Source organism: Sciurus vulgaris, assembly GCF_902686455.1.
Source record: "Sciurus vulgaris genome assembly, chromosome: 8".
Lineage (NCBI taxonomy): Eukaryota > Metazoa > Chordata > Mammalia > Rodentia > Sciuridae > Sciurus > Sciurus vulgaris.
In genome coordinates, this window is record NC_136468.1 from 94,699,364 (window position 1) to 94,714,521 (window position 15,158).

The 15,158-nt window shown below is 40.4% G+C and overlaps 1 protein-coding gene across 5 annotated transcripts in view; it reads left to right on the forward strand.

Moving 5' to 3' along the window:
* BMPER (BMP binding endothelial regulator) overlaps positions 1-11,070 on the forward strand; it is a 245,214-nt gene extending 234,144 nt beyond the window's left edge. For all 5 annotated transcript variants that reach the window (XM_079150871.1, XM_079150875.1, XM_079150872.1 and 2 more), the window contains one exon: positions 9,684-11,070. In XM_079150871.1, the coding sequence (XP_079006997.1) occupies positions 9,684-9,865 (182 nt within the window). In that variant the 3' untranslated portion in view covers positions 9,866-11,070. The remainder of the gene's footprint in view (positions 1-9,683) is intronic.
* Positions 11,071-15,158: the final 4,088 nt, after the last annotated feature.

The following is a 15,158-nucleotide window of genomic DNA, read 5'->3' on the forward strand; positions in this document are numbered from 1 at the left end:
CCTTTGTTCATCCAAGACATATTTGTTGCAAAGTGGTAAGTACTGGACATTGTGCTAGACACCCTGGGTATTTTGATGACAGTAGTGTTGAGGTCCTTGTCATTGAGATCCTGGCTGTCTTGTGGCAGAACCAGACAAAAACAATAACACTGCAGTAAATATTTGCAAATTATGATGAGTATAAAGAGAGAAACAAACAGGACAGGGTTATAGAAAACACGTGGAGAGGGATAGGAAGAAAGTCAGATGAAGAGGGAAGGCTTCCCAGGACAGGGGTGTTTCAGTAGCTCCTAAGGGAGTTAGGGCAAACATTCCATGCAGAGGAACCATGTTTGACAGCCTTAAGGTAGAAAAAAATAGCACTTTCTCAAACTGGAAAGGAGCCAGTGTGGCTGGAGCCTGGTGGGCAAGGGGAAGAGGGGCATGGATTGAGGTGGGCTGGGAGCAGAAACTGAATTGGGCAGGGCTTTACAGGTTTTGGAAAGGAGTCTAGCTGTTATTCTAAGATAAGCGGAAGTCACTGATGTGTTTTTAGAAAGTCTTTTTGTGTTTTTCAAGGATGACCCTGGCCACCATGTAGAGAGTAGCATGGAGGAGGGGGATGAGCTTGAGAGCTGGTGACTGGGCAGGAGGCTGTTGCAGTAGTCCTGGTACTTGGATGGTGGCTTGGATTAAGATGGTGGCAATGCCCAACCAGGACAGAAGGGGATAGAGTCTAGACATATTTTGGAATTTTACCATAATTCTACTATATCGGTTCTACTATGTACTTGAAGCATCTTGAGTGTCCAACTCGCAGAAGATGCTCGGTTACTGGAAGCTGCTGATAATTCTGTTTGAAGGAGCTATGACTGAGGATTTGTCACCTAGTTCGAAGATTGGAAAACTTTTCTCCATAAGGGGTCAGATTTGCCTAGAATGAAGAGACTGGAGTTTTCATCATTCTACAGTAATCCTAATAGCCTTAATTCAGATCTTAGAAAAGACAGCATGCTCCAGAATGTCCTCATTGGTGGAAGGTAGGAGTGGTTGTCTGGTTAAAAGAAGAATCACCTCACAGCTGTGTTTACAGTGCATAGGCATCATATTCACTTAGGCCAGTAAGTCTTAGCCCAGCTGGAATTGGAGTCACTCTGGGGACTTAAAAAACACACTAGAAGCCTATGCCTGGACTGCATGTCCAAATATCCTCTTTGGCCTTGTGACCTTTAAAAACTTCCCAGGTGCTTCTGACCTGCAGCCAGAGTTGGAAGTACTGAGTTAGCTTGTGTGTTTACTTGGAGGAGGAGGAGGAGAAGGGTACACGGTGGTTCCTGGAGCTTCCTCAGCTGCCCCTTGGTGCAGCCACTAGTCCGTGTCCTCTGAAAAGCATTGAATCCTGTGGTCTCCCTCTGAACTCCCTTTCAGCTTTGCCTTCACTTCTGCAAACCCAAGCCCAATGTTGACATCAGATTTCACTTTCCACAGCAAGTGTTCTCTCTATCAGTGCTGCCCTTCTCTGAGAAGCATTGCTTTCATAAAAAATAATTCACATGAAGATGTGACTGAGGGTGCTGAAAGGCAAAACAAATGGTTTGCCTCACCTCAGGCATCAGTGCTGGGAGCAGTATGTGAGGAGGATGTTTGTGAGAAATCAGGTCTTTCCTGCCATCTTGAATTCTCCTAGCTCCTTATTCTCCTAGCTCCTAGCTCTTCCCTTGAATCTACCAGAAGATGAATAAAATAAATGGAGTCAAGCACCCACCCATCCATCCTGGTGTAATGTAGAGCTCAGCAGAATTCTATTCATTTTATTAGCTGTGGTGGTACTCTGGTTAGATATAGGATATATGAACCCTCTCCTCCTGGCCCAGGGCTACACTTAGCACCATTTCAGTGCACACATTGAATTTGAGGACTACACATTTCACGTCAACATCCTCATTTCAGGGACTGAATCTCTGGAGCTAAAATTGCTTTTTTAATGGAAAAGGAATATGGCCCTTGAAAGGTTCCATTTACCTCTCAAATTTAGTGGAGCCATCTGAGTGAAGTATAACTCCATCAATGTGCAGTTGGAGGACAACACTTTACACACACACACACACACACAAGTATGTGTGCATATTAAGGAATTCTACAGATTGACAATTGATACATGGGAAAATAAATTTACAGTGACTCTCAGTTGATTTATTTCAGATCCATGTAGAATATTGAAGACTCTAAAAATACTATTTACCTGTTTTAAGCTCCCAGGTTCTCTGACTCATGAAAGCACTTAATGCTACTTAAGACGGAGAAGAGAAATTTTCCAGAGTAAAAAGCTTGAAAGTTGAACAAATAAGATGCCAACCAGGCAAGAAACTCTGAATGAACAAGTGACATTTTAAAGGCTAGCCTGGGTTTTAACACCATCATCACTTCTGACATGGCATATGCCTACTAACTGTGTCAAGAAGGACTAATGGAACTCTAATTTAGCCTTGGAATCACTAAATAAAATACAATGCAAGGGACTATAGTGAGGGTGTATGAAAGTTTAGTAATAACAATTTATATTGCTCTTTATTATTTTTTAAGCAAGGACTTTACTAGCATGTTATATTATATTCTATCTTAATTTCATGTCCATGATAAAATATATGCTAACATTCTATTACTCCAATTTTACTGATAAAGAAATTGAGGCTTTGGATAGATCCAGGAAGCTGGAAATCAAACTCAGATCAATTCGTATCATAACTTCAACATTTAATCATTAAAATTATTTAATCATTCTAACAAAAAAGCAAGAACATTGTAGAAAGATATGAATACAGATGTATTTGTATCTGTGCGAACTAATTGATCCAAATTTTTGGTATCTAGATCTTTATTTACCTTAGTGACTTTCCAATTTTTGTTCTCTTGTTCCTTATCACTGGTAGGTGTCACTTGGTATCTTTTGTAGCTGTAAATTTGGTAGGATCTTGCCTCCTTATGTCTTACATTGTCATCCTTAGCAGAATTTCTGCCACTGCCTACAGCTGATGCTAATTATCACTGCACACCCAGTATTACATTTTATACATAGAAAAGGTGCTAGGAAAGCAGGTTTTTGTGTCTTTTTTGCAGCACTGTGGATGGTCTGGGTTTCATGAGCAGTTTCTCCCTCTTTGTTTGTCTCTGCAACCTCCAGATGATTCTAGTTCCTTCCCTGCAGCAACTCTGCCCTAGTTACATACACTGAGCTTTTATTTGGCTAACTGGATGCCTCCTGTAAAAATAAGGAGATAGAGCCTGATACTATGACCTTCAGCACCCAGCAGGGGGACAGAGAAACAGCTCAGTTCCAGAGGACACAGAGCTATGCTTATTGAACATATTGATAAGATCAGCATGTAATGTCTTTATGTGTTAATGTAACTGTTTAAATGTCCTCTGGAGAATAAATGCTTGCTAACCCTAACACTTTGGCAGGCTCCTGATTCAAAACAAAAACAATTGAACCAAATGAATACTTCCAAAGGGCATGTGTGTGAACCAAATCACATTTATGTTTAAAAGTTTTATCTTTTGTCTTTTATGTAAGTTTGGGAAAAAAATTGGATTCACAGAGGACACAACAGGGTCTCCAGTCAGTATTAACTTTGTACGGTCATCTAAAGATTGTGCCAAATTGAAGGCAGATCTGATGATATCACTCCCCAACTTATATCCTTCTAAGGATTCCCCTTGCCAAGGTTGTGGGGTCATTTGTGATCTCTGGACACTGTTGTCTTCTCTGCCTTTATCTCTCACCACTCTTGCTCCTCATATCCTGCGCTGCCACTTTCCCAACAAGCCAAGAACCCTGCTTCCCTGAATCAGCTGTCTCATGGCCCTTGCCCATTCTCCTTATTCTTGCAACTCTCTCTGCCTGGGAAGCTCTTCCTGCATTTACTGCTGGACAAGATTCTACTCGTCTTGCATGACCTGAGTGAGATCTGTTCTCTGCAGTCTTCCTTGATCCATACCCAACTCTCAATATTGAGTTAATGTCACTCTCTTTACCCTTCCACTGTATATGCCAGTTCCTGCTACTAAGTTATAAGCCCTGCCTCCTACAACTGGAAGTCAGAGAAGACACCTGATTCTCATTTGATTCCCCCAGGCTTAAGAGAATGCCCAGCATATGGCAGATGTTCATTCGATGTTTATTGATTTAATTTGTGTTGAAGTGGAGATGAGTGTTTATATGTTGAAGGAGAATGCCCAAGAGAAATAGCCTTTTCTTTTTTCGCTAGTAGTACTTCATTTTCTACAGTTCATTTTCTATCTGTAGACTGTGAAGACACATCAGTGCTCAATATTCAATAGACAAGGTGTCACTGAATACATTAAATGGCAGAGCCAGAAAAAATCAAGGGATCAGAAAGAGAAGACACAGGAGTCTTCTGTGTAAGAGAGTCAGGGAGAAAGAACAAATTCAGTGGGAAAGAAGAAATTCTGCTGAAAAGTCTTTCCAGTAGAAGGGATCCCAGCAAGATTTGAAGGGGAGAAAAGTGTCTGGGGGTGCGATGAACTTAAAGGGCTTCTGGAAGCAGCAAAGTAGAAAATGAACTTGTGTCCAGCCAAGTGGAATCCACGCTGGGATGTGGATTAATGGATTAGATGCCATTAAGATGAACTCATCATTCAATGTGCCTCTGTTATGCTGCTCCTCTGTGCTTGGCCTGGTGCCAGAACTTTGAGTTATGGAAGATAAGGCCCCAGTCCTCAGGAGCCCAGGTCTCAGCGGTTTACTATCTTCAACTGCAGCTGCTTGTCACAGTGATCCCTGGAACCTTTTAAATCTATAGCCACCTAGACCCCACTGCAGATTCAGAGCAAAAATCTTGAGGGGTGGGGATGAGGAATCAATATCTTTTCAAAGATCCTCAGGGGACTCTTGAGCATTACAGATTAAGAACAACATCTGCATTGCATCTGGGTGGTTAAAACAAATCAATGAATAACCATAAGGTGAGAAGTATTATGGTATACAGAGGAGGAAGGAGCAGAAAGCTACTCAAAGGAGGTGACATTCGAATTAGGACAAAATGATTTGATTGGGCAAACAATTAGAGCTAATGATAAACGATTTCAGGGCTCTCTGATGGGAAGTCAGAGATTGAACTGGAGGTAGGCAAAGGGAGACGAAAGGAGAAGAGAATGTCAGGGGAAGAGGCTATAAGGTAATTTGAATGTTCAATGTTTGAGAGCAGCCAGGAAAAACCCAAGAGAAAGAAGGTGCTCTCAAGGAGTCAGTGAATAATCAGGAGGGTTCAATATCATAATGTCTTTTGCCATAAGAATGGGCAAAAAGACTAAATACTTTGCAAAGAGATCTTTGGAGAATGAGAGCTACCAGTATATCAGTGGATGTCTTATTGGGGAAAACTTTGGCGGGAACTGCTTCAATAAAGTGGTGAGTGAGGAAGACAGGTTGTCCATGTTGTTAATCAGTTGCCGAAGAATAGGGCAAAGTGACTATGAATTTTTTTCCGTAAGCATCAGAGGTTGAAAGGAAGAAGAAAGGAAGTCTGATAGCTTAGGGAATAGTTTTTGTTAAATGAAAAGGGAGAAGATTAATGCGCAAGCAGAAGGAGGGCGTACCTGGAGGAGATAGGATGCAAAATCTAAATGGCAAACAGGGAGAGGTGCAAAGGAGAAGAGGCAGAGGAGGCTATATTAGGAATGTTTCTGCAGTTGAATTAAATCCAACCCTAAAAGAGGATGGGTGCTCTGGGACACAGGTGGTGCTTCCGTCGGGTGGGAGGTAGACGATGATGGAATCAGTGGGGGTTTCCGTTGTGCACCTACTTCCACTTTGGAAATATCAATTGTACTCTCGTATGCTAAAAAGGAACAAGTCTTTGCAGTGACTGAAGCATAAATGTGAGGGCTTTTATAGGACCAAGTTTAATCCTGATGGTACATTAAAATCACCAGTGTACAGTGGTGGGGAAAGGGGGGTATTCTTTTTTAATACTGATGTCATGTTCTCACCTTCAGAGGTCCTAACTTAATTCTTTTGGGATGGGGTCTGGGCATCAGGAAGCTCCCCAGGATGATTCTTTATTTTTTATAATTAATTTTTATTGATGCATTATATTTATACACAATAATGGGATTCATTGTGACATATTTATACATGCACACAACATAATTTGGTTAATTTCATTCCCCAGTACCTTCCATTTCCCTCCCCTCCTCTTCCTCTCCCTGGCCTTCTTCCTCTATTCTACCCCCAGTGATTCTTATTTCCAGCTGTGACCACCCTTGCTCTACAGAAACATAACAACACGTGGACACAATTGTTGTGTGTGAATATGATGTTCAAATAGGCTGCTTCCAAATTATTAGGCATTTGTGATGTACAGGGTATTTTGAGAGTCACTGTGTTAGTCACCTTTTTGTTGCAGTGACTAAAATGTCTAACAAGAACAACTTAGAGGATGAAAAGTTTGTTTTGGTGCATGATTTCAGAGGTTCAGTCCATAGTGGTCTGACTCCATTGCCCTGGCCCAAGATGAGGTAGAACATCATGGCAGAGGTCATGGCAGAGGTCATGGCAGAGGAAGGCTGCTCATCTCAAGGTGGTAGAGAAGCAGAGAGAGAAATGGGAAGGGGCTGTGGAGAAGATGAACCCTTCCAGTGCACCAGCCCAGTGACCCACCTTCTCCAGCCATGTTCCATCTGCCTACAATCACTACCAGATCAGTCCATTCAAATTAGGACAGACTGATGCGGTTATAGCTCTTATCATCTGATTATATCATCTCTGAATATTCCTGCATTTACAGGAACGATAATATCCAAACCAGAACAATCACGGAAAAGAGAATAAGAGAAAAACTTTGACAGGATCAATAAAAAGTCTAAACTTTATCACAGAAGCATAAATTAATAGATTTAAAGGAAGAATAATGTTAATCCACCATCTCATTCATTCTTTCATTCATCTGTTTAACCACACAAGTTCTTTGATTATGTGCTACTTGTTAAACATCATACTACCACTGAAAGTAAAATAAAAAAAAAAAAACAGCAGAAAAAGATCATGAATGGAACTGACAACTACAATCTCACCTTGTGCATGCAATGATGGAGACAGGCAGTGGGTGCTCTGGGAAGAGTCAAAGGACATGCCATTCACATGGTAGGGCTGGAGAACTGGTTGGAAACTGAGTCAGAGAGTGCAAGGTGGGGTGAATGGTGGTGACATTCACCAGCCTGGATAATGGCACCAGATCAAAGGGAGGACAGGTCTTCAGGAAGTTTCCTAGTAGGATGAAATTAAATTATGAGAAGTGGAAACAACCTAATAAAGTTACATTTTGAAGGTAAGGAAGCAAGTGTAGTTCTAAGGAATAGTGGTAATTTTTTATTCATTATATCAGTTAGGGCCCAGGTACCTCAAATTGACTAATTGAAGTATGTTCAATAGAGGATTTGAAAAGATATGAATAAGGTGTAGGGAAGTAACGAGTAAAAGTCTAATGTCCTGTGTCTATAACAGAGCAGCAGTCATAGTTCCTGAACCTAAAATGGCTAGAGAGGAGTTAGCTATTGAAAGTTGGTGACAGAGAGTCCTTGGGGAGGGCTACTCAGTAGGAGCAGTGATTCATGGTGACCTCAAAGGGACTAGGGACAGGGGAAGAGGGAGCTCTTATCTCACTCTCTTTCCTCCCTTCAATCACCTGCTGGCATTCACTATCCCCAAGGGAGTCCACTGGTGTCATTCACAGAGGTCAATGTGAGCACTGAGCACTGAGCAAAGATCCACAGGGGCAAATGGAAAATGTCCAGTCCCTCTGTGTTGTGACTATTTCATGACTCATTCATTTACTCAACAAGTGTTTATTGTTGGCCTTTTAATTAATGCCCTCTAGGTGCTAGAGATATAGTGACAGACCAGGCAAAACTTCTTCCCTGAGCAAGCTTACATTCTGGTGTCAGAATACAAGAGAAAGCATGATACTACAGGGTGATGATTAGTATAAAAAAGGAAAAAATAGAGAATTTGGGGAGTGCTTTTTCTTTTCATTTCTTTTCTTTTGGAACATGAAGAAAGACACCTCAAAAAGTTGAGAGAGTGAGTTAGGCATAGGAATCAATAAGTTTACATTTGAAGTTTCAATATAATTAACTGGTAATTAGCTGCTAACAATTCATCCTTCTGTTGGTGTATCAGACAGATGACCATGTCATTAATTTCTATTTACAAAGCATTTTTGTACAAAGGCTTTATTCAGAACAGATGCTTAGTAAGAGTCAATAGTTTAGATAACAATGATAACAATTGCAGTACTGTTAAATAAATACACCAGCGTTTAATATGAATCCATAGAGAAACATTAACTAAAGCATCAATAATTTTAAAATTGGTTCCATTCAAACATTTCTCAAAATACCGTGTTTCATACAGCTCAGTTTTTCAATAATAAGTAAAGAAGCGTGAGAGGTAATTGATTACTCATTGGATAGGAGGCCTCTTTTCTCATTGGGTTTTAACTAGTGGATATCTGAGTAGCCTTCATAGAATTTGCTTTATGGGTCTTTTTAACTTGCTGTTAGTTAAAAATGGTCAAGCACCAATGTTTTGTGGTAACTCTAAACATATAATTTCCAAGACTCATTTGCTTGGAAATCAATTCTGTTTATAGGTTTATAGTTCCATTATTCTTTGCCAGACATTATTCTGCACACTGCATAAACAACAATGGAGACATTTAAACTGATGACAATCGATCCTTGTTATTACTTTTATTTGGAGCAACTTCAAATGAAGATTGGATTGCTACTGGAGTTCACGGAGGGTCCCCGCTCTCAATTCCTACATGTGTCACAATTCCTATTGTTGACAATGAGAGGCAGATCCTTTGATACTCTCTAGAACTAAACCGGGTGAAAAAAAATCTCCATGTCATAAAACTTCCAGAATGTTTGCATTATTGTTTTCTGACAGATCTATTCATGAATTTTCAGGATCTCTCAGAATATTGTTCAGACCATTTCAACTCTGAGTTAACAAAGACAGCAAATTGCCTATGACTTGTCTACATCGTTGTCATCATTTTTACATTCCCTGGCCCAGTCAGCCAGCTGCTGCTGTCCTTGCTGCGGTCACACATCCGATTTGTCTCTATTTGGCGTTATCCCACTTTTGCTCAAGTTTGCCTGAGATTGACTCATTCCACACATGATCACTTTGATTAAAATGTGTCACCCATTTCCAATACCTTTGGTAGGCTGACCCCTTGTGTAATATCACAAATTTGAATATTGATGTAGTTGTACAAAATCTTTTTGTTCACCTTGACTCAATAGCTGGAAAGAGTATTTGGGGTTAACTTTTCATGGTATTTGCAATAACTGAATAAACCTATAAAATTTTGTATAGCCTTACAGATTTATAGTTTGTTGTACTTCAGAATGAAAAGCTTTTGCTATTATTATTTTTTATTTTGAAGTTCATTTACCCAGGAGGTAGATCTTTGGGTTCATTTTCACAGATGCAGGTGATTCCCTGAGTGTTTGAGGAATATGGTTGCTCCTTGTTCCCTTGTTAAAATGCAAACCTAACCCTGTATGGGGGAAAGAGGTGTGCCTTGACAGGAGCCCTCAGAAATGGTCTCAGGCAAGGGTAAGTTAACATGGCCATTTCTCAAATCATACCTTTGTTTCCTCTTTTTCAGCCACCCAGTGTAAGCATGGTGCCGTGTATGATACCTGTGGCCCGGGATGTTTCAAAACCTGTGACAACTGGAATGAGATTGGTCCATGCAGTAAACCGTGCGTTGCAGGTTGCCACTGTCCAGCAAACTTGGTCCTTCACAAGGGAAGGTGCATCAAACCAGTTCTTTGTCCTCAGCGGTGACCTTTGTTCCAGTCTTTAAGACTTTGAAATCTGGTGTCCTTGACACTGATGTAGAAGAGCCAGTGAAGGACTGCAGTATTTGTGTGCCTGATTCTGCAAATACACAGAGTATATATGTGTATATATATAGATATATAGATATATTCAAAAACATTTCATCATTTATATGAACTATAGGTGGATTATTATATGTATATTTTTTGCTATAAGACATGTATTGTTTCTAGGATCCTAATCTGTAAGCCATTGGATACATTGTATAAATACACAAGGTGCTTTTAATTTAATAAGGTGGCATGCAGACTTATTGGATGGCTTTAACATCTCATACATTTGTCATTTTTAAGGATGTTTTCTAGAACTATCGATTGCCTGCCTGCATTAATTTTAGCTTTGAGTCAGGATTTATAATTGAGTGGGAAATGTGTTTCTTTGGAGAAGGGACACATTTATCTGGGAGCATTTCATGTTTCCAAAGAAAGGAATGTACACCTGAGAGAGATGGCAGGAGATTGGTAACAGGCCCTAATCGTGCATGCAAAGCAAGGGATGGGCTTTTAGACTGTATTGGGTCATGGTCTGATATTATTTCCAATACTGGCTAGTTGCCAGTAAACAAATATTTATCACTAGGGCGTAACCAAAGAGTCAAGTAATTTCTTGCCATCTTTGCATATTCCTTGAGTCTCCTGATTATATATGTGTGTGTGATGGATGTGACCATTTATGTCATACATAGAAATTAAGGGGTATCTGGATGACATGTTAATTTTTTTGAGCATGAGAAGATATTTGGAGAAATTATTGCACAACATGTGAAGAATATCCTTTTCTCTGAATCTCAAATTCAATGAGTAGATGTAGGCCATTGACATTTTGTGGCTATTCCATGTATCAAATGAAAGTCTTTGACTATTTCTAAAGGATCCCTGTCTAGTGGTATCTGGTGACCATTAATACTTAATAATTATTGGACAGGAAAAAAAAATATCGACCAGTTGATTTAACATCACTCCAAACAAAGAATGGTCTATGTACTTGCTCTAATTTACTGATACATTATGACCAGTCACCATGTGATTTTCCTGAGTTTTGTATTTTGATTAAGTGAAAATGTCAATAAAAACAAAACCCACCGATGTCTAAAACTAAAATGTTCTGCATTATAGTAAATAAAGGGCTTAAGATTTAAACAAGTGTGTTTTCTTCTTCAAGATGTCCTGTACTGTACTTTATAAATTAGTTATATCAATCTCAGGTTGGTCACTTTTTAATAGTTTTATTACATGTAATTTATACAACCCAAGTTAGCTTATTTGTATGAAGAGTATTATTACTAGGGCTGGGGTTGTGGTTCAGTGGTGGAGCACTTGCCTAACCCACATGAGGCCCTGGGTTCTATTCTCAGCACCACATAAAAATAAAATATTGTGTCCACCTACAACTAAAAAAAAAAAAAAAAACTTTAAAAAGGAGTATTATTAATAAATAACAGAAAACACTCAAGTTTTTGGTAGTTAGGGTATTACCCTTACTAATCAAAGACGTGTATTCCTTTTATATATATTCATAACAGCTAAGGTACTAATTTGGATGTTTTTGTTGGAACATTTCCAGTTGTGTGAGAAGACTGAATAAAGTGCACAGTGTGTAGTGATTGGCTGGGGCACCGGGACATTTAGTTTATCACTGATGTGCTTAGGTCCTATCCCCCCAACTGCCGGGGTCCGAGGAAGCCAGGTCCTTGCTTCAGTGCTACACTTAGAAAGAGGACTTTCATTTAGGTGCTCTGAATTTCAGGGATAGTTTGTGACCTTATACACTTATTGACACATTTGGGCCGCACTTTTACTTACCTGTAATGTAAAGAGGCTGTGTGGTACAGTGGGTGGGGTTGAGAAGCAGGAGATCTGGACACCCACCTATTCCTGGCCATTAGTGAGCTAATGAGGCACTAATCAGAGGCCCTTATTAAGGCTTGCAAACTCTTTCCCACTTGTAATCTCATTTATTCCCTGCTCCTCTGAAAGGAGGAATGGGGATATCAGTTGACTCTTCTGGCTGGTTTCTAACCTTCTGTAAAATAAACTGATTCTTTTAGGTTGGCTATAAACCCCTTTCCAGGTCATCTGAGTTTTACTTATTGAAAGAGTGCTGCAGAACGGAAATGATGCAGAAGAGAAAATTGTGGATGGTTATTTATTGCTCATGATTCATCAGTGGACTGAGTAACTCTACCCAATAAGGCTAACCATCATCTTTCCCAACACTTGAATCATGGCCAGCCATGGCAGATGGATGGTGAAGACTCTTTGGGTGAACTAATTCCATCATTTTTGGTGGCTTAATTATAAGCTTGTATGATATACCTTATCAGGGACTAGCTTAACCTCTGTACATTTTTTTAAAATTCCTAATCCAAGAAGAAAAGAGAATTTATAGAGGACAGAAGACCATTCAACCTGCTAATCCACTTTGGCAACTGACTGATGAGTTGATTGAGGGAATCAGTTGAGTGGTTATCTGCATTGTCTGTTTTTGGCCCTTGGCTATAGCTAAGCAATGACTGTCTAAGGACTGATTATAGTAGTCATTAAACACTTCAATGAAAGTGGACCTGCTTTGTTCATACAGAATGTTCTCCAAACCTAACTGCTTCAGAATGAGATGACTTGAAACACAAATGTTCTACTTCTCCATTTATGCCCATAATCCTGATTAGCAGTTAGGTTGGCTTCATGGTATATAAAGACTTCAAACACAGGTTAATATTGCTTTGTGTATACAATCCCTACTCTAATCATGCTATTAACTGTGAATATTAAATATGATAAAAAACACAAGCAACTTTGATGAAGTATAGGCACAATTATTATTCCGACTGGCTCTCAGCATAAGTAAGTTCTTTCCTCTCTCCCTGCAAAAGTAGGAATGTTTGAGCACCCTGACCTAAAGTTTTGAACTAGCAAGAACAATGGCCCTTTGACCTTGATGATAGCAATTTTTATTAAAACAGTGGCAGATGAAGAATCACCATCTCTTCCAGGAAAAGGTCTGGCCCACTCTTAACCCACTATTTCCTGGGCACCTGAGCAGCAACTGTGGAGAGGACACATCCCCCAAAACAAGAAAATGGGTAGACCCTTCCCTCAGCTTTGGCTAAACATAAATAAACCATTTTGATGGGAAATCTCTTTCTCATTATGAAATCTTTGAGACATACAAAAAGGGATAGACAATAATGTTGCAAACACCCATGAATACATTCCCCTAATTAAGAATAATAATCCAGCAGGAAGACAGTAAATTTTTCTTGAATGAATAAACAAAGCCTGGTGAATCCAAGATCTCAGGATTGCAACGGCTCCACGTGGAACGTGCTGAGTTTGAGCCTTGTTGAGTTCCTGTCCCTGTTGCCACTCTTTGTCACTCACATTCATCTGGATCTGACAAGTTATCAGGATGTGTGCTTGGGAAGTACGTGGTGTGGGAGATGGAGGCTGCCGTGGGGGACAGGCGCCAAGATGTTTTAATTAGCTCTCTCCTCAAACATAACTCTTAGGAGCAAGCAAAAATAGACTCTAGTTCTAAATCCCGATGAACAGGCCTTTTTGGGAACCAGGGTCTTAATTCTGGAAAAAAAAAAAAAAAAAAAAAAAAATGACAGTGTTCGTGTGGTCACAAAGGAATCAACAGAAAAAACAAACTAATGCTGGTGATTAGGAGTCCAGGCATTTCTTCCTGTGAGGAGATCTTTCTGGTTTTAGAGTCCTGTTTCTACATTGGATTCAATTAGACCATGTATGAGATCCATCTTTTTGTGATTTCCTTTCAGATTAATTTTGAGCAAGCTAGTTTTGAAAAGGTGAATGTGGGGGAGAAGAAGGGGATTTATATTTAGAGATAAGTCTTGAAAATTGGGAAGGTGTTTCAGGCAGAGGGAGAGCAAAGTATTGAGGCTGTGAATTGTTCCCTACCTGTGCTGTGCCATGGGTGTGTGGCATGAAGGGAAGGGTATGTAGGTGGTTGTGAGATGTAGCTGGAGAGGGTGTCAGAGAGCAGGGTATTGGGGGACCTCTCAGGCATGCTAAGAAGTCTGGGTTTTATTTTTAGGGCAGTACTTCCTAAAGCTTTTTATATTGTGCTGCATTCAGAAAACCACATCTGTCTGGGGACTTGGGCAAATAGACAGATAGAGGCATACCTGTCTCTCCTAAGAGTGGAAGAAGTGACAACATCCTTGTCACTCATTCCCTAATCACCTTCCCAGGGGCTAAGGTTCTAGATAGGAAGGTGTTCTCTAGGGCAGATCTGCTAAAGAGGGCATAAGCAATGAGTGATGTGACCAGACCTTGCCTCATTGAGATTGCTGGCAGGAATGGAGATGGGATTTTTAGTCAAAGAGAACTCATCTTGTCTCACCTGGACTATCTCAAGGGCCTCACAGATGGGAGGAAGGAGATAGAAAGGGAAGAACTTTGTGACAGATTGGATGGGATAGGTGAGTCTCTGGCTAGAGTGACTGGGTGGAGTCAGTGTTAATCCCCCACGTGAGAGCCAGTTGCGGAGTGGATTGACAGCAATTTCTGTTGTCAGTCAGGTGGTTTCCCAGCAGGCTCTGTTGGGATCAATTCAACAGTCATCCTGAATATTAGGATTAAGACAAGGGCCTTCCTAAGACAATCACACTCTAGGAAGAATGTTTCTTGGTAAACCAGAGACGCATGACTGGCCAAGGGAGCCCCAGAAAGCTCATTTTGAGGGTTTTGTTTGGGAGTGTGTTAAGGAAAGCTTACCAGAGAAGATGACTATGTAAATGAGTTTCAGAAGCCTAAATAGACTTTACCTAAGCAAAGGGGTGTGTGTGTGTGTGTGTGTGTGTGTGTGTGTGTGTGCGCGTGTGTGTGTGTTAAAAGAGATGGAGCAGGTCTGGGCATTTAAGGCACAGCGACCTGCATGGATAGGAAAGGACACGGGCAGTCAGCACAGATGTACAGGGAACAATAAACTTTTGATATTGCTCGGGTATTACAAGTTCACAGAAGTTTCAAGCTATGGCAATTCAATTCACATACCCTGATAGGTTTTTGCACACTTCCTGTGATTTCTTGTGAACTAAGCACAAGCAGGGGTTGAAGCATTTTGTTATAAGACTCCTTGCCTACTGTACCAAGAGGTTCAGTTTCCTTGATCCATCTTCTGAGCATCTAGGGAAGTAGAAGCTTCAAGCAAGTGTTCCTTCTGACTTTCCATGTTCCCATGTGGTGTGGAGCACCTTGCAGGCCCTAGCACT